Here is a 23,914-nt window from a genome sequence, read left to right on the forward strand (position 1 = left end):
ACGAGAGGCCCCTGAGGTGCGGGGAGGGGCCCCGGGGCGGCGCCTCTTTTGTCCTCCCGCGGCGGCGGCCCGGGCCCTGCGGGGCTGGGGGGGCCGGGGGGCGGCGGGAGAGCGGAGGGCGGGCCCTGGGCTCACGTGCTCGCCGCTCCGCTCTTAACCCGGCCCCGCCGCCCCGCCGGGATGGCCGCGGCCGGAGCGCACTGAGCCCTGGCGCCGTCCCCGCCGCCCCCACCGCTCCGCGACCCCCGCCCGGCCCCGCGCCCCCGCCCCGGCTCCGCAGCCGGCGCCTCCCCACCCCCGTCCCTGCTCCCGCCCTCCCCGCGCCGCTCGCAGCCGCAGCCCCCGGACCGGGAGGAATGAGCGAGCCATGAGGCTGCTGCGGCGCTGGGCGTTCGCGGCTCTGCTGCTGCCGCTGCTCCCTCCGCCTGGTGAGTGACCCCCACCTGGTCCCGGTGCCCCCTCCCTGCCTCCGCCCCGAGATGTGCGGCGCTTGCTGCTGCAGCCACCTTTTCCTGCAGTGCTCTCAGGGTGACAGCCCGTCCGGAGCGCGGGAGGGTGGGGGAGCGGGAGAGGAGGAAAGGTGCGTCCACCCACCTGTCCCCAGCTGGCCAGGCCCACCGCGTCCCTGCCCCTGCCGCCGACCGGCCAGCTCTGCAGGTCTCTGCGGGTTTGGGCGGATGGGGGGGCAGTCGTGACGGTTGGGCGGGCGTAAAGCTCCTGGCCCCCTCCCCGCGGGCTCTTGCCTCTGCAGGGCAGCCAGATCCTCCCCACCCGGATCGCCCTAGGGCTCCAGGGGCCACACCAGAGTGGGGGATGCAGCTTGTCCACCCCTTTCCCAAGTCTCCTGCCCCAGGATGGGCAGCTGCCTGCAGCCATGGCCTTGTTTCCCCAGGTCTTGGGACCCAAGGTTCTGCTGGAGCTCTGCGATGGGGGCGCTTACCCCAGCTGGGGGGCCCAGGAGCCCCTGAGGTCACGGAACCCAGCCGTCTGGTCAGGGAGAGCTCCGGGGGAGAGGTCCGAAAGCAGCAACTGGACACCAGGGTCCGCCAGGAGCCACCAGGGGGCCCGGTGAGTGGGGCTGGGTGGTGAGGCCAGGGGCTAAAGCAGGCCTTAGAGCCCCTGAGAGCCCACGGGGTAGCCAGGGCTGGAGCCCTCCTCAGCAGCTGCCCCGCAGAGTCCCCTTCCGTACAGTGGGCTATCAGGTGGGTGCTGGAGCCCACTGGTGGGGATCCCAGGACTGCCCAAGCCCAAGGCCCCCTCCCATTATTGCAGGCCCCCTGTCCTCAGTGTTCAGGGACCCCTAATGCCTAGGTCTTAGGCCCGCTTTGGGTCAGCCTTCCAATGGCCCCCTGCTTCGCTCTCGCCAAAGCTAGTGGTTCTGCTCAAAACAGGGCTTGGATGGGGCAAGTGCGGGGGCAGGGAGAGGCAGCCCAGATTCCAGTCAGGGATTAGGGTTCCCAGGTTCTCATCACAGCCACCTCAGTGGGCTTTCTTGGAACAGCTTAGTGCTTGCTGCTGCCTCAGTTTCCACACAGTGCCCAGATAGGCTTGTTGTTCTCCTTCCTGTCCTGGCTGAAGGTGGGGCCTTGGAAAATAACTCGAGGCCCTAAGCCAGCTCTACCTGCCTGCCCACTGTCCCTTTCAGTTGCCAAGCCCCACCTGCCTCCCAGAGGAAGGTTAGGCATGAAGGAGATTAATTGCAATTAATAATTAATTAATATCATGTGAATAATAATCACCCAGATGGAATATTCATTCAGCACGCCCCAGTGCTCCAAGAGCTGGAGCTGAAAGTGAGCCAGGCCAACAGGGCAGCAGAGGGCGGGTTGGCCGGCAAAGGCCCGGCACAAACAAAAAGTGTAGGGGAGAGACCCAGAGGAGGGGTACAACTGAGGCCTGGAAAGTTTTGGCAGCTGGGAGTGGTGGGAGGTAAATTGGGCTGGGCAGAGGGAGGAAGGAGGGAAACGGAGGCTAACATTACGGACATCTGTCAGACTGGCATCTGGCCCTGCCTAATGTACTTGGTTAAAAGCCCTTAAGGGAGGGGAGCAGAGGGGGATGCGGGGTGGTACAGGGGTGGGGAATACTGATGAAATGGATGGAGCAGGAAGGGAGCATGCATAATAGATGGACCATCACTCAGGGCCGTGCAGAGGGGCAGGGGGAGGGGGCTAATGGTCCAGGCCCGTGGGCACTGGGGGTGGGGTGGTGGGTGGAAGCTGCCTTCAGTGACTGCCCAGGCTCCCTGGGAGGTGCGTGGTCCCAGGGCCAGGGATGGGGTGTCCTGGTCACTGAGTCTGGCTGTCTTGCCTGGTGTCACTTGCTACCTGTGAACTGTGAACCCCATGGTTACACTGTGGAGGAACTGATGGTCCACCCGACTGCTGGGACTCTGGCTTGTGCTTTAAGGGATATGCAGATTGAGTCATGGAGGGATGCCACCGTGGGGTCAGGGGACAGAGATGAGGGAAAGCCTGGAGTCAGGTAGGGATGAAAAGTCAGATATTCCAACTGGACAGGTCGCTCCTTCAGCCGGACCCTTTCTGAGCAGAGACAGAGGCGGCAAAGGGTAGGAGGTTCTGGGCTGTGGTGGTGTCTGCAGCTGCGTGGGAAGGTCAGGATGGGTGCAGTTGAACTGGTTAGGTTGGGGGGTCTCTGTGTTCTTCTGCAGGTGAGTGGGTGCATGTGAGTTGTGTATGTGATCCACCGATTCCAGATACTTCTGAGGGGTGTCTGAGAGCCTGTGGGGAGGAAATGGAGTTCCGTGGATCTGCCAGGCAGTGATTATCTCCAATTTTGGGGTCTTCTGGGACTGAGACTTCCTAGGGCCCTCGTGGCAACCTCCTCAAGGGACTTGTTTGGGGCCCTGTCTTATCTGTGCCTCAATTTCCCCTGAGGTCCCAAAGCTGTGGACTTCTATGGGCCACTCTGCCAAGCTTTGTATGCACTTTACATCACTTATTTCTCACAACTCTGTAAGGCTTGCAACTTTGTGTGTGTGTGTGTGTGTGTGTGTGTGATGGAGTTTCACTCTTGTTGTCCAGGCTGGAGTGCAATGGTGTGATCTCTGCTCACCCCAACCTCCACCTCCTGGGTTCAAGAGATTCTCCTGCCTCAGCCTCCTGAGGAGCTGGGATTACAGGCGTGCACCACCACGCCCGGCTAATTTTTTGTATTTTTAGTAGAGATGGGGTTTCTCCATGTTGGTCAGGCTGGTCTTGAACTCCCGACCTCAGGTGATCCGCCCACCTCAGCCTCCCAAAGTGCTGGGATTATAGGCATGAGCTACCGTGCCCGGCAGCTTATAACTCTGGTCAGCCCCATTTTGCAGATGAGCAAACTAAGGCTCAGAGGGATGAAGTAAATTGCCCGAAGTCAATCAGATCTTAAGCAGTGGAGTTGGGAGTTTTCTCCACACCAGGGCACTTCCCAGTTCTGCCTCCAGGGCTCTCTGGATTTGGGTCCAGGAGGCAGTCTCCCAACTCCGCCCAGAGCAAGGAGACAAAAAGACACATCCAGAATATTTTCCCTAATGGGAAGGAGATATGGCAAACCCTCAATCTCCTGCCTGGCATTTCTCCCGGGGTTAGAGCGCTTTTGGCCTCAGAGCCACGGGGTCCGATGGTGGATCCAGTGCGAACTTGAGCCTGTGCGTGTCCTAGCCAGAAGTACCCTAGCCTTAACTTACTGCCCTGGTTTGGAACTTCAGGCCCAACTGGTGTTGAGCTGGCAGCAAGATCTCTGGTCGTGTATCAAGTCCAGGGGCACATGCTGGCTGGCAGGGCCTGGAGCACTGAGCCGCTGTGGCTTTGGGCTGGTCGCTTGACTTTTCGGAGCCCCAGTTTCCTGTTCCCTAAAATCAGGATGGTAACATACCTCAGTCCCACCTACTCTCAGGAGGTGGTGATGGGAAAGGGCTTTACGTGCTGAAGATTCCTGGCTTGATGGGGGCGAGGGTGGGGGTGCGGCTGGGACAGAGGAAGAGTTACAGTGGTTGGGAAGGAATTAGAAGCTGGAGAAATTAGGCTAGGTGCATTGGCTCACAGTGGCCAAGGTTAGGGGATTGCTTGAGACCAGGAGTTTAAGACTAGCCTGGGCAACATCGTGAGACCCCCGTCTCTACCAAAAAAAAAATTACACAAGCATGGTGGTGCGCACCTGTAGTCCCAGCTACTCGGGAGGCTGAGGCTGCAGGATCGCTTGAGTCCAAGAGTTCAAGGCTGCAGTGAGCTATGGTTGCACCACTGCACTCCAACCTGGGCTACAGAGTGAGATCCTGTCTCACACAACACAACAACAACAGAAAGAACAAGGTAGAGAAATTGTAATTATTGACTAGGCCTTTTTGCAGCAGGCACTCCTTTACGTGTAATTATTTAATCTTCAACACAGCTCCCAGAGGTGGGGCTGTTACTCCCATCTCGCAGATGGAGAAACAGGCACAGAGAGGCAACGTAACTGCCCCAAGTGACACAGCACTTGAGCACGGAGTCAAGACTGATCCCCAAAGCAGGGCTCTCACTCAGCGCACTGCCACTTCTTGCTCTGGGCTGACGGGAAGAGAGACACAGACAAACCCTTGCCCTCTCTCTGCCACTGCACGCAACCCCCTCACTTCTGTCCAGCCTGGAAGCAGGCTAGGCCTGAGGCCCAGAGAAGTGGGGGAGCTTCTGGTCGTGCAGAAACCTGTGGTCCCAGGGAGCCTGCAGCTGAGGCGTGGTACAGGTCAGACAAAACTACCATGTACAGTTGGGCTGGTTGTTCACTGGACTAGGGTGACTGGGCAAGGGGTTAGTGAGCTGAATGCAATCCGTGGGCTTATGGGGCCACACACATTCTGACTTGCAGGGGGACCCCATTTTCTTTCTTTTTTTTTTTTTTTTCCAGACAGAGTCTCGCTCTGTCACCCAGGCTGGAGTGCAGCAGCATGATCTGGGCTCACTGCAACCTCTGCCTCCCAGCGAGGGAGCGATTCTTGTGCCTCAGCCTCCTGAGTAGCTGGGATTACAGGCGTGCACCACCGCTTCCAGCTAATTTTTGTATTTTTAATAGAGACGGGGTTTCACCATGTTGGCCAAACGGGTCTTGAACTCCTGACCTCAAGTGATCCACCAGCCTCAGCCTCCCAAAGTGCTGGAATTACAGGTGTGAGCCACCTCACCTGGCCTTGGGACCCCTTTTTCTGATTTGCACCAGGCTGCTGTGTGGGTTATGCCTTCCCCCGGGGAGACCCAGACTCCTTGGGAACAAGGAGAGAGCAGGACATGGGGAGGTGATTAGGGTCAGGGGTGAGGAGGTCGCAGACCTGGTACATAGAAGCTCATCTGAGCCAGCTAGGGGAGGAGCGCCTCAGTCTCTGGGCTAAGCTCTTGCGAGAGCTGCCTAGGCCAGCATTTACTGAAAACGCCACCCTAGAAGCCCTCCACGGTGGGCGTGTGCTGCAACAGTGTTTGTGTTTTCTTCCTGCAGAAAGGTGGAGGGCAGTTGAATAAGGCTCGCCCCCAGCTCTTGAAGATGGGCCGGCAGGGTGCCACAGGGGGACCAGGGTCTGTGCTTGGGGCCCTGATACCCCACTAGAGCCAAGGCCACGTTATAATGTGTGTGGCCAAAGTTGCGGCTCTCTCCTAGGTTGGGGCAGGCAGCTAGAAGCCAGGGCTAGGATATGTGCTGGGCCCAGCTTGTTCCCAGGAGCGAGGTGGGGGCATAAACTGAGCCCTGCCATGCCAGAGAGTTGAGCAGGCTCGGTTTTGGTGTTAGAGGCTGCACACTGTGGCTTTGAGGTGGCACAGCCTTAGTGCAGGTCCTGCTCCCCTGCTTCTGACTGTGTGACCTGAGCCAGCCACTTAGCCCCCTAAACCACAACTTCCTCATTCATAAAATGGGGATATGCTCATAGTTCCCATCTCTCAGGCTGCTATGAGGACTTTAGATGACGAATGTCAGGAGTCCAGCCCGAGATCTGGCAAAATAGTCGATGGTCAACATCTCTGAGTGTCCAGGTAGGGTGCTGGGCCCTGGTGCTGGCATGAGGGCTGGGTGTGAGAAACAGGAGCCAGGATATTTAGGGGTTACCTGTCAGGCTCAGGCGGGGTCCAGGGGAGAAACTACATGAGCAGGACTCTGGCCTGTGGGCTTGGCCTCACCCAAGCACCCTCCCGGCTGCCTAGAGGGACTCAGCTGTCCAGAGAGTCTGTCCCCAGAGGGACTGATGACCCGGTAAGGAGGTGGCTCTGTTCTCAAAAATGTAGGTCAAATCCCATCATTGGAAATTCATCTGGATATTCTCATTGTCTGGGAATCCCGCTGCCCTCTTGATAAATGGAGCACCCAACGCATTGCTAGGGGCGGGTAGGGGGAGCTGGCAGGTGGGTGGGTGGGGGGGGGTTTCTCCCAGCTGGGACATACTCCCAGGCGGAGCTCCTGCCTCTCCAGCTCCTCCCCAGTTTGCAGCCACCCGGCCCACAAGGTGGTGGTATCTCCTTGTGGGAGGAGATTCCAGAAAGACATCCTCAGGTGAGACACCTGACAGGTAAATCACACCATCCACCCAGATCAGGAGCATAAGGCCACTGTTCTGGCATGTCCCTGTCACAGTAGGTGATCCAAAGAGGTCGTTTATCCAGTTCCTCAAAGCCCTGTTCAGCTGGAACATTTACACTTCCTTCTTCTTATTGACCCTTATGATAACACATTCAAAAGGGCTTTTATTTAATCCTCACAACAATCCTGGTTTTTCTTTTCTTTTTTTTTTTGTAGAGGCAGAGTTTTTTGCTGTGTCGCCCAGGCTGGAGTGCAGTGGCACGATCTTGGCCCACTGCAACCTCCGCCTCCCAAGTTCAAGCAAATCCCCTGCCTCAGCCTCCCGAGTAACTGGGATTACAGGCGCGCACTGCAACGCCCGGCTAATTACTTTTGTATCTGAGTAGAGACAGGGTTTCACCATGTTACCCAGGCTGGTCTCGAAACTCCTGAGCTCAGGCAATCTGCCCACCTTGGCCTCCCAAAGTGATAGGATTACAGGCGCAAGCCACCGCTCCTGGCCCAACAATTCTGTTTCACCGAGGGGAAAACTGAGGCCGGGGGCATGAAGCAGCTTATCTCAGGCCTTGCGATGCCTTTCCATTCAATGTGAGTGTTGAGCCCGTGGGCAGGGAAAAAAGCAGGCATAGCCCTTGCTCCAGGGGACTAAAGGTCGCCCACCTGAAAAGCCAAATCAGTGATCAAATAAGTGTATGTCTACTGTGTGCTTAAAGGCCCAGAGGCAGAGGGCGCCAAAGCCCTGCGTGGGTTGGCAGGTGCAGGCCATGCAGGTGAGGGTGGGGAGGAGAGGGAGGTCAGGGCAGGAGTTCGGAGTCAGCACATGAGGGGCTATGCCTGGAGGTGGTGGGGAGCAATGGTCTCCCTTCTCGAATTTCCTGGAGCATTTGGGAATCCTAAAGCTCCTTAGCCCCCTTCCTAAGACTGTGTCTGTAGGTCTGGGGCAGAGCCCAGGCACCTGTATTTGTGCTTCTGGGTATTCGGTAGAATCTTTGCCTTTTTCTCTCTGCACCCCGCATCTGGTACAGAGAGGACGAGGCACCGTCCCTGTGAAGCAGATGTCTAGGAGACTGGGTGGGCCAGCCAGAGAGGAGACTCAGGTGGAAGGGGTGGTCACCCCTGCCAGGCGGTCACAGCTGTTGTGACAACCGAACTCCAGCCCCAGGGTGAGATCCAGCCCCACACCTCCCCAGCCACCCAGCCATGACCCTGGGTCAGTCACCTCCAGGTGTCTCCCTGAGCCTCATCCTGGCATTTGTAAAATGAGGACCAGACAGCCTGGGCAGGCTGAGATCAAATGAGCTGGAGCATGTGAGAGCCTGGGCAGCCGGGAGAGCAAGAGACAAGTGCAGGGCACAGGGTCAGCTGAGGGCTGGTGTGACCTCAAGACCAAAAGGCCCCTCCCCCCAGGGATGGAGGGACAATGGGATGAGGTCAGAGGCAGGGCAGGGGTACAAAGCAGGGCCAGGCAGGGAACTCTGTTTGGCTTTGATAGAGCATTGGCTCAGGCCAGACACGGAGGCTCAAGTCTGTAATCCCAGCATTTTGGGAGGCTGAGGCGGGAGGATGGCTTGAGCCCAGGAGTTCAAGATCAGCCTGGGCAACATAGTGACATCCCATCTCTAAAAACTTAATTAATTTTTGGCCGGGCGCGGTGGCTCAAGCCTGTAATCCCAGCACTTTGGGAGGCCGAGACGGGCGGATCACTAGGTCAGGAGATCGAGACCATCCTGGCTAACACGGTGAAACCCCGTCTCTACTAAAAAATACAAAAAAACTAGCCGGGCGAGGTGGCGGGCGCCTGTAGTCCCAGCTACTCAGGAGGCTGAGACAGGAGAATGGCCCGAACCCGGGAGGCGGAGCTTGCAGTGAGCTGAGATCCGGCCGCTGCACTCCAGCCTGGGCGACAGAGCGAGACTCCGTCTCAAAAAAAAAAAAAAAAAAAAAAAAAAAAAAAAAAAAAAAAAAAAAACTTAATTAATTTTTAAAAAAGAACATTCGCCGGGCAGGGTGGCTCACACCTGCAATCCCAACACTTTGGGATGCCAACGGTGGATCACAAGGTCAGGAGTTAAAGACCAGCCTGGACAAGATGGTGAAACCCTGTCTTTACTAAAAATACAAAAAAATTAGCCAGGCGTGGTGGTGGGTGCCTATAATCCCAGCTACTCGGGAGGCTAAGGCAGAGAATTGCTTGAACCCAGGAGGCAGAGGTTGCATTGAGCTGAGATCGCACCACTATACTACAGCCTGGGCGACAGAGTGAGACTCCATCTCAAAAAAAAAAAAAAAAAGAGAACATTATTGGCCTAAAGCTGGGCTTGGGGCGGTGCCAGGGCCAGGGCCACAGAGATTCTGGGGACTGAGATAGATTTGTCTGACCCATCTCTTCCCTCAGACTAGGGACAGAGTTGTGTCCCCACATGGGGCCAGGCCAGGCAAACATGCCTTGGTATGTGGTCTCTCTCTCTCTCCCACTGCCTTTTGGGGACTCTCCCAGCCCCTTCCTGGGCCACCTCCAGCCATGCCCAGCCCCCAGCCCCAGCTGCCCCGGCACTGCCCCAGGGGCTTATCTGGTCTAAGCCCTGTGTCCCGCTGGGGCAGGGGACAGCCCACCCCTGAAGTTCAGCTGCACCAGGTGGGGAAGGGGTGTGAGAGCTCAGCAGGTGGCAGGAGGTGGTAGACAAGGAGGGTCCTAAAGTATCTGGCCTTGCTCCCCTGTCAGCTGGGGCTTTCCCCAGAATTGGGGCTGGCTTGGCCTCTACAGAGAGGAAGCAGGCTCGATGGGATGGCTCACAGACCTCCTGAGTGAGGGAGATTCTGTTGGTGCCAGGGCAGACTCTGCCAGAATCTCCAGGCCCAGGACGGCCCCACTACACAGCCAACCTCCTGGCCTCGCATCTGGGCTCATCTGACCATTTTCAGTGGGAAAATCTGAGGCTCAGAGAGGTTGCTGGGTCATCCCTGAGGCTGCACGGTGAGAGAGCGGCATCGGGGCAAGGGATCTGGCAGGCTGCTCCTCTAGGCAGCTGTGGAGGGGGCTGGCATAGGGGCTTGTTGGTGGAGGGCAGATAGAACAAGCAGGAACAGTCCCGGGGGCAGGGGAAGGCCAGGATGGTTCAGGCCATGGGCCGGGAAGAGGATGTGGCGACTCCTTGTCCTTGACTTTCTATTTCGGGCTGATCGATGCTCTAGGGGCTCAGGATGGAACTGGGAGCCTTGGTCAGCCTGGAATAGGATGAGTCGGTGTCCTTGGGGCGCAGAGGTCTGCTCGCCCAGGCCCTGGCCGTTGGCCCCCCCCTTGCTCCTCTCTCAGGACCTCTCATGGACACTGGGCCCACTTCCATTTTACCCCACCTTTGAGGTGAGACAGCCCTAGAAGCAGACTCCCTAGCTCCACCACTTTTTAGCTGTGTGACCTTGGGCAAGTTAGTCAGCCCCACTGTGCCTGTCCCCTATCTTTCAGATGGGAATGGCAGTAATCTATCCCATAGGGTTGCTGTGAATATCAAACGAGGCGATACTCGTAGTGTTTAGACCAGGGCCTGGCACACAAGAAGTGCTCGGTAAAGATTAGCAGTGATGAGGTGGTTGAGGAGGAAGAACGACAAGGCACAGGCTATGGATTTCATGACCGTGACCTTAGGGCTGTCTTCCTTCCTGCAACCTGCCGTCCCCACCACCAAAGCCAGGCGGCGAACAAAAGCCTCCCATCTGCAGGGCAGAGTGGGTGACCCTCATGTGGGGGTCTGGAGTCAGTCTTCTGGAATGAACAAGGGGTAGGGAGAAGGCCCCACTCCTGAGTCCTCTCAGCCCTTCCTGGGCCCTGGGGTTGCCGTGATCCGGGCATCCTCGAGCGCCCAGGCCTGGGGGGCCGCCATCTTGCTCAGGCCTGGTGCGTTGCCATGGCAATCTGGAGCCTCCAGCCTTACTGCACTTTGAAAAATTTATCAGGAAAACTTCCGTGTTTAAAAATTAACCATGGGATTGAAATATTAAAGATGAGCTGCTTTGGGCGAGGCAGAGGGCAATGGATTTGGGGGTAGAGGAGCCAAGTCCTTCCTCCCAACAGGATGGCACCCGCCTGTCGCCCAGTTTCCGGAGGTGCAACCATCCATTCCCACCCACTCGCCCCTGTCCGAGGCCTCCTATGTAGATAGAGGCTGGCGCCAGGGTAGGGGAACAGGCAGCAAGGGTCCTGTCTCCCACTTCCTGTTTGTCCTTTCCCCATGATACTCCTGGGGCCCTCCTGTTACTCTGCCTGATGGTGGGGTGCCCCTCACCAGCCAGGAGGGCATAATGAGGCAGAGGGCTGGCGTGGCTGGCCCCCTCCCTCCCGACCGCACCTGCAGCCCAGCCCCCCGATGCACAAGTGCCCAGGCCCAGAGGGCAGAAAGGGGGCTGTGCTCAGGGCTGAGCACTCCTGCCTCTGCCCACTAGTGAAGGAGCAGGGTCGTGGAGGAAGAGGAGCTTGGGCAAAGCATCTCGTCCCCAAATCAATGGTCCCCTCAGCTGCTAGGGCTGGCCACCCCCTCCCAGGGCTACTGTCTGCCTCGGGGTCCCCCCGACTCCCACCTTCAGGCCTCCCTGAGTTGACTCCCCCTCTGCCCTCCCCCCACACCAGCCTGTCCATCTGGCCCAGGTGAGTTTCGTCATCCCAGCCTTCAACTCAAACTTCACCCTGGACCTGGAGCTGAACCAGTGAGTGTGGCCTTGAGCCCAGGAGGAAGGGTGGTGGTGGGGTGGGGGAGGCATGGCGAGGGCCTGGCTGCTGGGGGGCTGGGGGTTGGGCCAGGGCAGGGGGTACCTGGATCCTGAGCTGGGGCGGGCCCTAAGCCAGACCTCACCTTGCCCGTGACCCCCTTCCTGCTGCCCCCTCTGTCTCAGCCACCTCCTCTCCTCGAAATACGTGGAGCGCCACTTCAGCCGGGAGGGAACAACCCAGCACAGCACCGTGAGTGCCTCTGCAGGGACCGGGGCCAGGGGTGGAAGGGAGGTGCTGTTTCTTTGGCTCTGTGGTCACAGGTATAGGGACAGGTGGCTGCTGGAGATGGGGTCCTGGGCCTGGCCCCTCGGCACCTTCCCTCTCTCCCGACCCGAGAGGCTCTGAACGTGGACAGTGGGCAGCTTGAGTGCATGGGGCCCTGAGCTGCCCTCACTTGGCCACAGAGCTCTGACTCCCAGCCAGCCCACCTGCCTTGCGTGGGGCCTACAGGGACCCTCATTGTTCCGAGCCGGCTGCCAGGAATCCCCCTCTCCAGACTCTCCTGAGAGGGGCAGCTGAGGAAAGGCCCTTCTTACTCAGTACCAAGGCCCCGGAAAATCCCAGCTGCCTGGGACACCAGGGTCCCAGCCCTGCAGGCTCTAGAGTCTGAAAATGAATGAGTGTCTATAAATAGCCTGTCTCACCCCCCCACCCCCCCACCGCCTGTTCAGTAACTGGAGCACAAGTAATTCTGCAGGAGGCAGAGCTGGAGGGGGAGGGTGCCGCTGGTCCCCCCAGCCCCAACCCACAAGTCTGGCCTGGAGGACACATGCTGCCCATCACTCCTCAGCCAACCACAGGCCCAGGGTCGTCCTGGGAGGCAGTGCGTGAGGTTGTGTGTGATGTGAGGGGCGAGTACATGATTAAATGAGATAATATATGGTTAGTACACAGAGCAGTGCTGGGCACATGGTAGGTGCTAAATAAATGCTGCCTGTTATTCTCAAAGGAGTCTGATCCCTTCCCCAGCCCCAGCAAATGGCTAGGAACCCTTGCTGTAGGCCGGGCTCCTATAATCCCATCACTGGGAGGCTGAGGTGGGCAGATCACCTAAGGTCAGGAGTTCAAGACCAACCTGGCCAACATGGTGAAACACCATCTCTACTAAAAATACAAAATTAACCAGGTGTGGTGGTGCATGCCTGTAACACCAGCCACTCAGGAGGCTGAGGCAGGAGAATTGTTTGAACCTGGGAGGCAGAGGTTGCAGTGAGCTGAGATCATGCCATTGCTCTCCAGCCTGGGGAACAAGAGCGAAACTCCATCTCAAAAAACAAACAAACAAATAAATAAATAGAAAAATTAGGCTGGGCACAATGGCTCACGCCTGTAATCCCAGCACATTAGGAGGCCGAGGCGGGTGGATCACGAGGTCAGGAGTTTGAGACCAGGCTGGCTAAGATGGTGAAACCCCATCTCTACTAAAAATACAAAAATTATCTGGGCATGGTGGCACGGGCCTGTAATCCCAGCTACTTGGGAGGCTGAGGCAGAAGAATCGCTTGAACGCAGGAGGTGGAGGTTGCAGTGAGCTGAGATCGTGCCATTGCACTCCAGCCTGGACAAAAAGAGCAAAACTCCGTCTTATTTAAAAAAAAAAAAAGAAAGAAAGAAAAATTAGCTATATTTGGTGGCACTTGCCTGTAATCCCAGCTACTTGGGAGGCTGAGGCATGAGAATGGCTTGAATCCGGGAGGCAGAGGGTGCAGTGAACCAAGATTGCACCACTGCACTCCAGCTTGGGCAACAGAGCGAGACCCTGTCTCAAAAAAACAAAAACAACAACAACAACAAAAAAAACCTTTGCTACAGTCCAGCTTCCTCATTTTATAGATGAAGTGAAGGAGGCCCAGAGAGGGCTAGGAACTTGCCCAGGGTGGCACAACAGATTAGGAGCATCACTCATCTAGAAACAGGCCCCAGAGCCCCAGGTATACTCGGGGATTGTGGCCACCTACACACAGGGCAGCTTCAGTGGCCCCTAAAAAGCCTTGAGGCTGTCAGCTGCCCCCAGCCTCATGCCAGCGTTCTGCTCACTGTTCTGCTCCTCCAGGGGGCTGGAGACCACTGCTACTACCAGGGGAAGCTCCGGGGGAACCTGCACTCCTTCGCTGCCCTCTCCACCTGCCAGGGGCTGCAGTGAGTACCGGGAGGGGCCAGGCAGCTGGGAGAAGCCTCCGGCCCAGGCCTGGGGACGGTGGGGAGCTGCGCCTCTCTCTCCACAGTGGGGTCTTCTCTGATGGGAACTTGACTTACATTGTGGAGCCCCAAGACATGGCTGGACCTTGGGGAGCCCCTCAGGTAAGCCCCGCACAGCCCCTTGCCGTCTTCTCTGGTGGCTCTGCCAAGCTTGTCCCAACAGCTGTTGCTGCCACCTCTTCCTCCTCCTGCTCCTCCCTCAGTAACCCCAGCTTCACTGCCCTCTTCAGTGACCCCAGCTCTGGTTCCCTCCCTCCTGTGCCCCAGCTCCCCCTGTGCCCCCAGCTCCAATGTCCCTTCTGTCCCCTAAGTGACCTCCCATTGGGCTCCAATGTCCTTTGCCCCTGTCTCTCAGAGTGCCCCCAGGTCTTGACCCCGGAATCTGAGTATCTGGGAGATCAGATCCGACATGGGAGCTCTGGCCAGTTCTGGGTCACCCCAGGATGGGATGGGGGTGAGGACTGGATCTGGCCCCCCCAAGTGGGCCTGGAGCAGACCCAGTTGGCACCCCAAGAACTAATTTCCCCTCATTGCAGGGACCCCTTCCCCACCTCATTTACCGGACCCCTCTCCTCCCAGATCCCCTCGGATGCAGGGAACTAGGTAAGGGAGGGAAGGGGGGTGGGGAGGGGCCGGCTGTGCCCCCCTCACCTGCCCCCTCCCCACAGACTGCCTGTTTGCTGTGCCTGCCCAGTCGGCTCCTCCAAACCGGCCGAGGCTGAGAAGGAAAAGGCAGGTACGGGGGCCCGCACAGACCTCGGGCTGCAGAGACCTCAGGCTGCACAGACCTCAGGCTGCAGAGAGACCTCGGGCCATGGCCCAGAGCAGGAGGGCACCCCCATCCATGGCTGGGGCGAAGGAGGGCTCTGATGGATGTGGCTGGGGACCAGGGACTGTGTCTGGGAGAAGCCCCCACCCCTTCCCTAATGCTGGCATCTACAGAGGTCACATCCTGGGCAAACCGAGGCTGCCTGCCCTCATTCCAAAGCTGAGGAAGGACAGCACCCTCTGCCAGTGGGGAGCTGGCACTGTCCCTGGCTGGAGTTCAGACCCCCCCATCCCCATGGCGTGGCCATGAGATCAGTCAGACATGGAAGGGACTGATTCCAAGTGCCCACCCACCCCCCAGGTCCGCCGGGGCCACCCTACCGTGCACAGTGAGACCAAGTACGTGGAGCTAATTGTGATCAACGACCACCAGCTGGTGAGTGTCAGGGCAGGGATGGGGGGTGACACTGGGAGGAGGCCCCAGAGGAGCCTCGCCCTCCTCGCACTCCTCTCTCCCAGTTCGAGCAGATGCGACAGTCAGTGGTCCTCACCAGCAACTTTGCCAAGTCTGTGGTGAACCTGGCTGACGTGGTAAGCAGCTCTCCCTCCCTCCTTCCCTCTTCCTTATGGTCCCCACCCCATCACACACATCAGGGGGCACCGTCAGCCCCTGGCTCCCACTTCCTGGAGAGACAGGTCCTCCTCCAGCCCTGGCCCCAACACCCACTCCCACCCTCCAGCCCCCTCATCTTCTACCCAGATATACAAGGAGCAGCTCAACACTCGCATCGTCCTGGTTGCCATGGAAACATGGGCAGATGGGGACAAGATCCAGGTGCAGGATGACCTCCTGGAGACCCTGGCCCGGCTCATGGTCTACCGACGGGAGGGTCTGCCTGAGCCTAGCGATGCCACCCACCTCTTCTCGTGAGTCCCCCACCCCACACCTCCTGCCAGCCTCTGCTAGTTGCTACAGTGCTTAGGGTTACTTAACACCTGCCCTGTGCCAGGTGCTCCTCTCAGTGTCTGGGGACTGGGCTCACCTTGCACCTGCCACCTCCCCCCAGCCACGTGCAACAGGCTGGGCATCATCCCCCGAATCTGAGGTTGACGCCCTTGTCTTAGCCCTGGTGGTTCTCTTCTGTCTCTCACCTTCTCTTAGTTCTGTCTTTCCCCTTTTAAACTGTCCCAGCATCCCTTCCTCAGGGACCCAGTGCCCTGGTAGCAGAAAAAATCTAATAAAAGGGCCTTGCAACTAGACATGGTCTACTAGGAGCCTCTCCTTTGCCTTATGGGCAAAAGAACCCAAGAAGGGGCCGGGCGCGATGGCTCATGCCTGTAATCCCAGCACTTTCGGAGGCCAAGGCAGGTGGATCATTTCAGGTTAGGAGTTTAAGACCAGCCTGGCCAACATGGTGAAACCCCACCTCAAAATACAAAAATTAGCCAGGCGTGGTGGTATGCACCTGTAGTCCCAGCTACTCGGGAGGCTGAGGCAGGAGGTGGAGATTGCAGTGAGCCAAGATGGTGCCACTGCACTCCAACCTGGACCACAAGAGTGAAACTGTGTCTCAAATGAAAAAAAAGAAAGAAAGAAAGAAAAAGAAAAGAAAACAAGAACCCAAGGAGGCGGGGAAGGGTCTTGCCTGGGGTCACCAAGGCTGAGGTAAAGGGCCGGGCTCATCTCCCGAGGAAGGACTCTAGTGTGCGGGGCTCCCTAAGGCACCACCACCACCCGGGGAGCCACAGGGGAGGCCAGCAGGCCATCCTGACAGTGCACTGCCTTCCAGGGGCAGGACTTTCCAGAGCACCAGCAGCGGGGCAGCCTACGTGGGGGGCATCTGCTCCCTGTCCCGGGGCGGGGGTGTGAACGAGGTGAGCAGTGAGGGGACATGGCTGGGGTGGCGGCTGAGGGAAAGGGGCTTCAGGGGCACGACGTGCCTGTTGGAAGATGTAGACATCTGTGCCCCATCTTCCCCACCCCCAGTACGGCAACATGGGGGCAATGGCCGTGACCCTTGCCCAGACGCTGGGGCAGAACCTGGGCATGATGTGGAACAAACACCGGAGCTCGGCAGGTATCCGCCCCCCGGAAGCCCCCGTGTGGCCCACGCCCAGCAGCTCGGGAACGCGGAGGGTGTCAGTGGGAGGGGTGGTCCTTGGCCTCCCTCATATCCGCCTGGCTCACCCCTCAGGGGACTGCAAGTGTCCGGACATCTGGCTGGGCTGTATCATGGAGGACACTGGGTGAGTTCTTGGACAAACCGGGGGAAGGTCTTGGGCGAGGGGAGTCTTAGAGCGAGCATCGTTTGGCAGTCTGGACCAGGGGGCTCAAGAGGCCCACCTCACAGAACCACTCAGGATCCCAAGCAGCCCAGTTTTCCGCAAACACTGCCCCGGGAGACCCAGATTTCCCTGCTGGGACACCAAAACCAGCCAGGCTGCAGTGTGCATCGTGGCCACTGGGCGCCGCCCAAGCCTCGCATGGAGACACCTTCCCTCCAGCGCGGCTGCGAGTCCCCAGGTTCAGCGGAGGGGACGGGAGCGACAGGGACAGGCGGGAGGATTCTGGTACAATCCCGGGGAAGATCCTCCGCCTCCTCGCGATGGTGACCAAGTCCCCCAGTGTACCCCCTCCCCAGCCTTGAGACGGGTGAGGGTGGGTTGGAAGGGAGCAGCCAGCGGCACCTCCCCTCGCCCTATCCAGGTTCTACCTGCCCCGCAAGTTCTCGCGCTGCAGCATCGACGAGTACAACCAGTTTCTGCAAGAGGGTGGTGGGAGCTGCCTCTTCAACAAGCCCCTCAAGGTACCAGCCCCGCGGCGGGGAGCATGGGAGCGGGGCCTGGGCGGGGTCCGGGTCAGACTCCCGACCTGTCCTCCCGGTCCAGCTCCTGGACCCCCCAGAGTGCGGGAACGGCTTTGTGGAGGCAGGGGAGGAGTGCGACTGCGGCTCGGTGCAGGTGAGCGGTGGTGCGGGCGCCAGGTGGGGGACCCGGATGCGGGGGTGGGCACGAGGGAGCGTCCGAGTGGGAGGATTAGGGCTCGCCTGCCTCCCTCCCCTTCTCCCGCGTCCCTCAGGAGTGCAGCCGCGCAGGTGGCAACTGCTGCAAGAAATGCACCCTGACTCACGACGCCATGTGCAGCGACGGGCTCTGCTGTCGGCGCTGCAAGGTAAGGAGGACCGGCCGGGAGGCGGGGCCAGGACACAGGAGGAGCGATTGGAGGCCTTCAGATAAGGGGCGGGAGCTACGGAGGGAAGCGGCGCCTTCGTGGGCGGAGGCCTCTGGGGCGGGGCTTGATGCGAAGACAGCGCCAATGGGGAGCAAGGGGCGGGGCTGAAGGATGTTGAAGGCGGGGCTACGAGGAGCGGGAAGAGAAGGCTGCCCGGAAGCAAGGAGGGGAGGCAACGTGGGCGGGCTTGGGGGCGGTGCTGAGTGCGCTGGGAGCGAGGTGGGGAGCGTCCAAGAGTTGGTGGGAGCAGGGAAATAAGAACAAGCCTCCCAAGAGTTGGTGGGAGCAGGGAAATAAGGGGCACTGGGGAGCTGGAGGGCCCGGGGACGTGGGGGCCCGGGGAGCTGGCGTCCTGGGGAGGGCAGGGCCGAGGCATCCATCCTGCCTGACCCGGGGAGCGCGTCTCTTCTCTAGTACGAGCCACGGGGTGTGTCCTGCCGAGAGGCCGTGAACGAGTGCGACATCGCGGAGACCTGCACCGGGGACTCGAGCCAGGTCCGCCCGGCCCCGCCGTCCTGTGGAGCCCTGGGCGAGGCAACCCCTACCCTTGTCGATTTGGTTTTCCCGGGCGAGTGCTCAGCACTCCCCTCCTCTCCACAGCTGGCTTCAACCCCCAGTGATCAGACTCAGTTTTCTTATCTGAGAAAGGGGTTCTTCATGCTCCTGGCTTTGTTCCTTCAATCGTTAAACCAGAATGTATCGTCTGGCTGGTATTCCCAGCGCCTGGCCCGGCGCCTGGTGTAGGTTAGGGATCAGAGTAGATGATAATATTAGTTAACATCTATTACGACCTAATTACTTGCCAGGCATTTATCTCCCAGCCCTACGAGGGAGGGAGGCTGGAGTGGCTCTGGGGCTTGCAAATCTGGGTGGTCTGGGTCCAGTCCTGGGGCTGCTCCGCTCAACCCCACCCCTCTCTCCACAGTGCCCCCCTAACCTGCACAAGTTAGACGGTTACTACTGTGACCATGAGCAGGTATGATGGCTGCCCCCTCAGCCTGGGCTTCAGGGCAGTCTCTTGTCTCCACTGTGACCACTCAGCATCTCCATCCCTTGTCTCCTGATTCTTGGACCCTCAGGGCCGCTGCTACGGAGGTCGCTGCAAAACCCGGGACCGGCAGTGCCAGGCTCTTTGGGGCCATGGTGAGTCTGGCTAGGGCTAGGAGCGGGGACTCCAGAGGATCCAGAGCTGAGGGGCTGGGGAGAGTGGGTTCCAACTGAACAGGGCCCCAAGGGTATAGCTCCCCAGGATCTCAGGGATCCAGGCAGGCAGCCTGGGGATCAGGCCAGAGTGTGGGAGATGCAGGCCTGAGGTCTTGGGGTGGGTCCTGGGGTGCGTGAGGTGACACTTGGCATCCTCTCCCCACAGCGGCTGCTGATCGCTTCTGCTATGAGAAGCTGAACGTGGAGGGGACGGAGCGTGGGAGCTGTGGGCGCAAAGGATCGGGCTGGGTCCAGTGCAGTAAGCAGTGAGTACTGAGGCTCCCAGAGGGCCTTTCAGCTCCAGGGTGGGTGTGAGACTTTTCAGAGATGGGGCAACAGGTTCTCCCAGGAGGAGCCTGTCAGTCCCAGTGGGTGGAAACGTGGCAAATCAGGTGGCAGGGTGCAGGGTGAGGGCAGATTAGAGTTCAGTAGTTGAGTCTGAGGTCAAACTTGGGGCTCACTGTCTCTATGTGCCCCAACAGGGATGTGCTGTGTGGCTTCCTCCTCTGCGTCAACGTCTCTGGAGCTCCTCGGCTAGGGGACCTGGTAGGAGACATCAGTAGTGTCACCTTCTACCACCAGGGCAAGGAGCTGGACTGCAGGTGCTGCCAGGACCAAGACTAGGGAGGGAAGGTTGCAGCCGTGCTGGGGGTTAGGAGACAGAGGGCTGAGGCTGGCTGTGTCGCTTCCCCAGGGGAGGCCACGTGCAGCTGGCGGACGGCTCTGACCTGAGCTACGTGGAGGATGGCACAGCCTGCGGGCCCAACATGCTGTGCCTGGACCATCGCTGCCTGCCAGCCTCTGCCTTCAACTTCAGCACCTGCCCCGGCAGTGGGGAGCGCCGGATTTGCTCCCACCACGGGGTGACTGCCTGGAGCCTGGGATGGCGGGAAAGACTTTCAAGAGGGGACAGGCCCCTGCTCACCTCTCCTGGCCCTGCCCTGCCTCTAGGTCTGCAGCAATGAAGGGAAGTGCATCTGTCAGCCGGACTGGACAGGCAAAGACTGCAGTATCCACAACCCCCTGCCCACGTCCCCACCCACGGGGGAGACAGAGAGATATAAAGGTGAGGCTGGAGCTGGCCGAGGGGGGTCTGTCTGTCCCACTCTCTATGCCTGTCCTTGCCAACTAAGCCCTGCCCTTCTCCCCAGGTCCCAGCGGCACCAACATCATCATTGGCTCCATCGCCGGGGCTGTCCTGGTTGCAGCCATCGTCCTGGGTGGCACGGGCTGGGGATTTAAGTAAGAGACGCACACACCCTGTGCCCCCTGGCATCCTTGATGGGAGGGTCAGAACCCCTGACTGGTGGAGCTGAGGGGCCCTCCCTGAAAACTCAACTAAACCAGAGCTCACACGTCATAGGCCCAAGTCGCCTGCAGGGCTTAACATTTCCAAACTAGGAGATTTTAGGCTGGATGAGGTAGCTCACGCCTATAATCCCAGCACTTTGGGAGGCCAAGGCAGATGGATCACCTGAGGTCAGAAATTCCAGACCAGTCTGGCCAACATGGTGAAACCCTGTCTCTATTAAAAATACAAAAATTAGCCAGCCATGGTGGCACACACCTGTAATCCCAGCTACTTGGGAGGCTGAGGCAGAGAATTGTTTGAACCAGGGAGGTGGAGGTTACAGTGAGCCGAGATCGCGCCATTGCACTCCTGAGCGACAGAGCAAGACTAAAAAAAAAAAAAAAAAGAAAGAAAGAAAAGAGGCCGGGCGCGGTGGCTCAAGCCTGTAATCCCAGCACTTTGGGAGGCCAAGACGGGCGGATCACGACGTCAGGAGTTCGAGACCATCCTGGCTAACACGGTGAAACCCCGTCTCTACTAAAAAATACAAAAAACTAGCCGGGCGAGGTGGTGGGCGCCTGTAGTCCCAGCTACTCGGGAGGCTGAGGCAGGAGAATGGTGTAAAAACCTGGGAGGCGGAGCTTGCAATGAGCTGAGATCCGGCCACTGCACTCCAGCCTGGGCGACACAGCAAGACTCCGTCTCAAAAAAAAAAAAAAAAAGAAAGAAAAGAAGGAAGGAAGGAAGGAGAGAAGAAAAGAAAGGAAAGAAAGAAAGGAAAAGAAAAGAAAAGAAATCAGGAGATTTTACACTAGCAGTTCGGATTTCCAGCTCTGGAAACATGAGGAGGTTGAGCCCCAGCGTGCCTCTAAGCATCCCCGAATAGCCAAAGAATGGAGCTGGGCAGGGGCTGCCCAAGCCAGGCATGTGTCCTCTGGTCCCCAGTCCCCACCCAGCGTATCATGCTTTGTGCGTGTCTAAGTCTGGGGTCCTTGTGCTGGTCTAACCCCCTTAATGTTCAGAGGAGGAACCCACGGCCCAAGGTCACATGATTGAGTTAGTGGCGGAGTCAGAACTGGAACCTGGGATGCATTTTTGTAATTTTTTGTAATTTTTGTAATTACCTGGGGTGCCCTAGGTAATTCTCCCAGGCCCTTACATTAGTGTCCAGGCCCTGGGGACCCTGGCCCCACTCTGGGGCAAGGGGTCACATGGCAGCCAAAGGCCCCTCCCTGAGAGAAGCAGAAGGTCAGATGTCTCCTTTTCCTCTCCCCTTCCACCATCCTCCCCCTGCAGAAACATCCGCCGAGGAAGGTACGACCCGACCCAGCAGGGGGCAGTGTGATGCCGGCCACGTCATCCCTCCCGCTGTCCTTGTCTCCTCCATCTCATTCGTCACCCCGCGTTCTGTGGATGGGGAACGGGGGCTGATTCCCCCACCCCTGCTGCCAGGCTGTCCCAGCAGGGGTGGGAGAGCCTCGCTCAGGGAAGAAGGTCCCTGCTGCCCTCGCCCGCTCAGGCCACGTCCTTCTCGACTGCCCTGCTGTGGCCAGGCCCTCCCCCGCCACCAAGTGGAACTGGAGCTGTGCCCCTGGCGGTCCCCATCCCTGGGAGGGCCCTCCCTGTGCGTCCCATCTGTTTTGTCTTCCATGTCACCACTGTCTGACCTCCCGCAGATCCCTTCCCCGGCCAGCCTGTGACTTGCTGCCTGCCTCCAGGGCCCAGCACTGAGTTCCGGGGACCCTGCTGGGGGGCTCTCCCCGTGGCCCCTGCTCACGTCCTCCCCTGATGCCCCCTCTCCGTTCCAGGTCTGGAGGGGCCTAAGTGCCACCCCCCTCCCTCCAAGCCTGGCACCCACCGTCTCGGCCCTGAACCACGAGGCTGCCCCCATCCAGCCACGGAGGGAGGCACCATGCAAATGTCTTCCAGGTCCAAACCCTTCAACTCCTGGCTCCGCAGGGGTTTGGGTGGGGGCTGTGGCCCTGCCCTTGGCACCACCAGGGTGGACCAGGCCTGGAGTGCACTTCCTCCACAGTCCCCCGCCCACCTCCTGCGACTCAGCCTTGCACACCCACTCCCCCGTGTGAATGTAGCTTCCATCTCATGGATTGCCACAGCTCAACTCGGGGGGCCTGGAGGGATGCCCCCAGGCAGCCATCAGTGGACCTAGCCTGGATGGCCCCTCCTTGCAACCAGGCAGCTGAGACCAGGGTCTTACCTCTCTGGGACCTAGGGGGACGGGGCTGACATCTACATTTTTAAAAACTGAATCTTAATCGATGAATGTAAACTCGGGGGTGCTAGGGCCAGGGCAGATGTGGGCATGTTTTGACATTTACAGGAGGGCCCGGAGAAACTGAGGTGTGGCCATCCCCCAGACCCTCCCCCAGGATGACCACGCCCGGAGTCCTGTCACTGAGCACAGGCAGGGGCTGGGCATCCCAGCTTGCCCCCGCTTAGCCCCGCTGAGCTTGGAGGAAGTATGAGTGCTGATTCAAACCAAAGCTGCCTGTGCTGTGCCCAAGGCCTAGGTTATGGGCACGGCAACCACATGTCCCAGATGGTCTTCAATTCTAAAACAACCGTCCTGCTGTCCCTGTCAGGACGCATGGATTTGGGGGGGGCGGGGTCTAGAAAATATAGTTTCGGAAATAAAATGGCACCTTCCCCCTTTCAAGAAGGGTAATTCTGGGGCCGACTCAGGGTTTAGGTGCCCCCTGGTGTGGCCTAGATGTCCCCGCCTGGGCCATCTTTCTGGGGAGGACTCTTCCAGGTAGGGAAGGCCAGAGGTGGCCCAGTGCCTGGAGGGTTAGGGGCTCTGCCTGGGATGTACAAGAGGAAGTAGGAAAGGGAAGTCTCATGGATGATCCTAGGCTGCTAGAAGTCCTTAAGGCCCCATCAAGTCCATTCCACTCCCTACCCCCATTCCAGGGCCGAGTAGTAAGTTTACAGATGTTTCCCCCCCATTACTTGCCCCAACCCATCCCTGCTGCAGCAAGCCTGAGAGCCAGGCGGAGCCAGGCACAGCTCCTCAGTCTTCTCACACAATCCTGCCGGTGGCCTTCCCTCGTGACCCTTGCTTGGGAGGGCAGAGCTCTGGCTCCTTGACCCTAAAAGGTAGCTGGCAGGGGCAAGATGGGGGCCAGCTACCTGACGGATGAAAGCCACAAGTGAATACAGTTCTTGTCACCAGGGGTGCCCTGCCCTCACTCGGCAGGGAGTTCTGACACCCCAGGGCCCATGAACTGCCTGTTTGAGCCCCTCTGTTTCTGGGGCACCTTCGAGGAGGCGCTGTGGAGGAAATCGCTCCCTGTTTATTCACACCCCCCTCAGGGGCAAACAGGCCTGGGACCCGCTGACATCATTTTGGGTGGCTGGATGCACCTGACAGCAGTGGGGTCCTCACAGTGAGCTCCAGCTGGCACTGCCCACTTAAGGGCTGAGTGGAGGGACCCCCCCACCCCAGCCAGCTCTGCCCCACCAGCCCTACAAGTTGAGGCGGGGCGGGGAAAGGGCTGGGTGTCACACTATTGCTGCGCTGCCGTAAGGCATCTGTCCTCTGGTGGTGCACCCGTGCACACAGGTACAGTGCATCTGGGCACAGCTTTTGGATCCACATCTCTGCACAAGTGTGAATACCTCTGCACACACGGGCATGTCTGTGTGTGCTCGTGTATATGGGGTAGGGAACATGAGACTTCCTGTGACCAGTCCACCCTGGCTCCCAGCTGTCTGCATCCTCCTGCCCCGCCCTGGCGAGTGCCTACCCTGGCAGAACCCAGGGAGGAGTGGAGGCTGCCTCTGCCTGGGCCTCCACACAGCATCCTGTACATATGCCACCTGGGCTGGGGGTGGGGAGGCAAGGCCAGGAGCATCGATTAAAAATCCCATCCTGGGGCTTCCAGGGAGCTCACACCAA

General features: G+C 59.1%; 1 protein-coding gene across 12 annotated transcripts; it reads left to right on the forward strand.

Moving 5' to 3' along the window:
- Positions 1–149: 149 nt before the first annotated feature.
- Positions 150–23,914, forward strand: ADAM11 (ADAM metallopeptidase domain 11). Of its 12 annotated transcripts, none has more exons than XM_005584444.5 (27): positions 150–428; positions 893–1,068; positions 11,162–11,238; positions 11,425–11,491; positions 13,356–13,441; positions 13,528–13,603; positions 14,038–14,104; positions 14,170–14,237; positions 14,631–14,705; positions 14,789–14,860; positions 15,030–15,196; positions 16,060–16,144; positions 16,257–16,347; positions 16,465–16,516; positions 16,977–17,076; positions 17,159–17,230; positions 17,349–17,441; positions 17,916–17,996; positions 18,427–18,477; positions 18,581–18,644; positions 18,871–18,970; positions 19,187–19,306; positions 19,399–19,567; positions 19,656–19,770; positions 19,856–19,946; positions 21,292–21,309; positions 21,804–23,914. In XM_005584444.5, the coding sequence occupies exons 1-27, from the start codon at positions 368–370 to the stop codon at positions 21,817–21,819; spliced, it is 2,310 nt and encodes a 769-aa protein (XP_005584501.3). In that variant the 5' UTR covers positions 150–367; the 3' UTR covers positions 21,820–23,914. The 12 variants fall into 12 exon arrangements, with proteins under 12 accessions (XP_005584501.3, XP_065387752.1, XP_073875965.1 ...); XM_065531680.2 differs by having other exon boundaries at positions 14,170–14,233; XM_045374667.3 differs by having other exon boundaries at positions 345–657.

Source organism: Macaca fascicularis, chromosome 16 (genome assembly GCF_037993035.2).
Source record: "Macaca fascicularis isolate 582-1 chromosome 16, T2T-MFA8v1.1".
Lineage (NCBI taxonomy): Eukaryota > Metazoa > Chordata > Mammalia > Primates > Cercopithecidae > Macaca > Macaca fascicularis.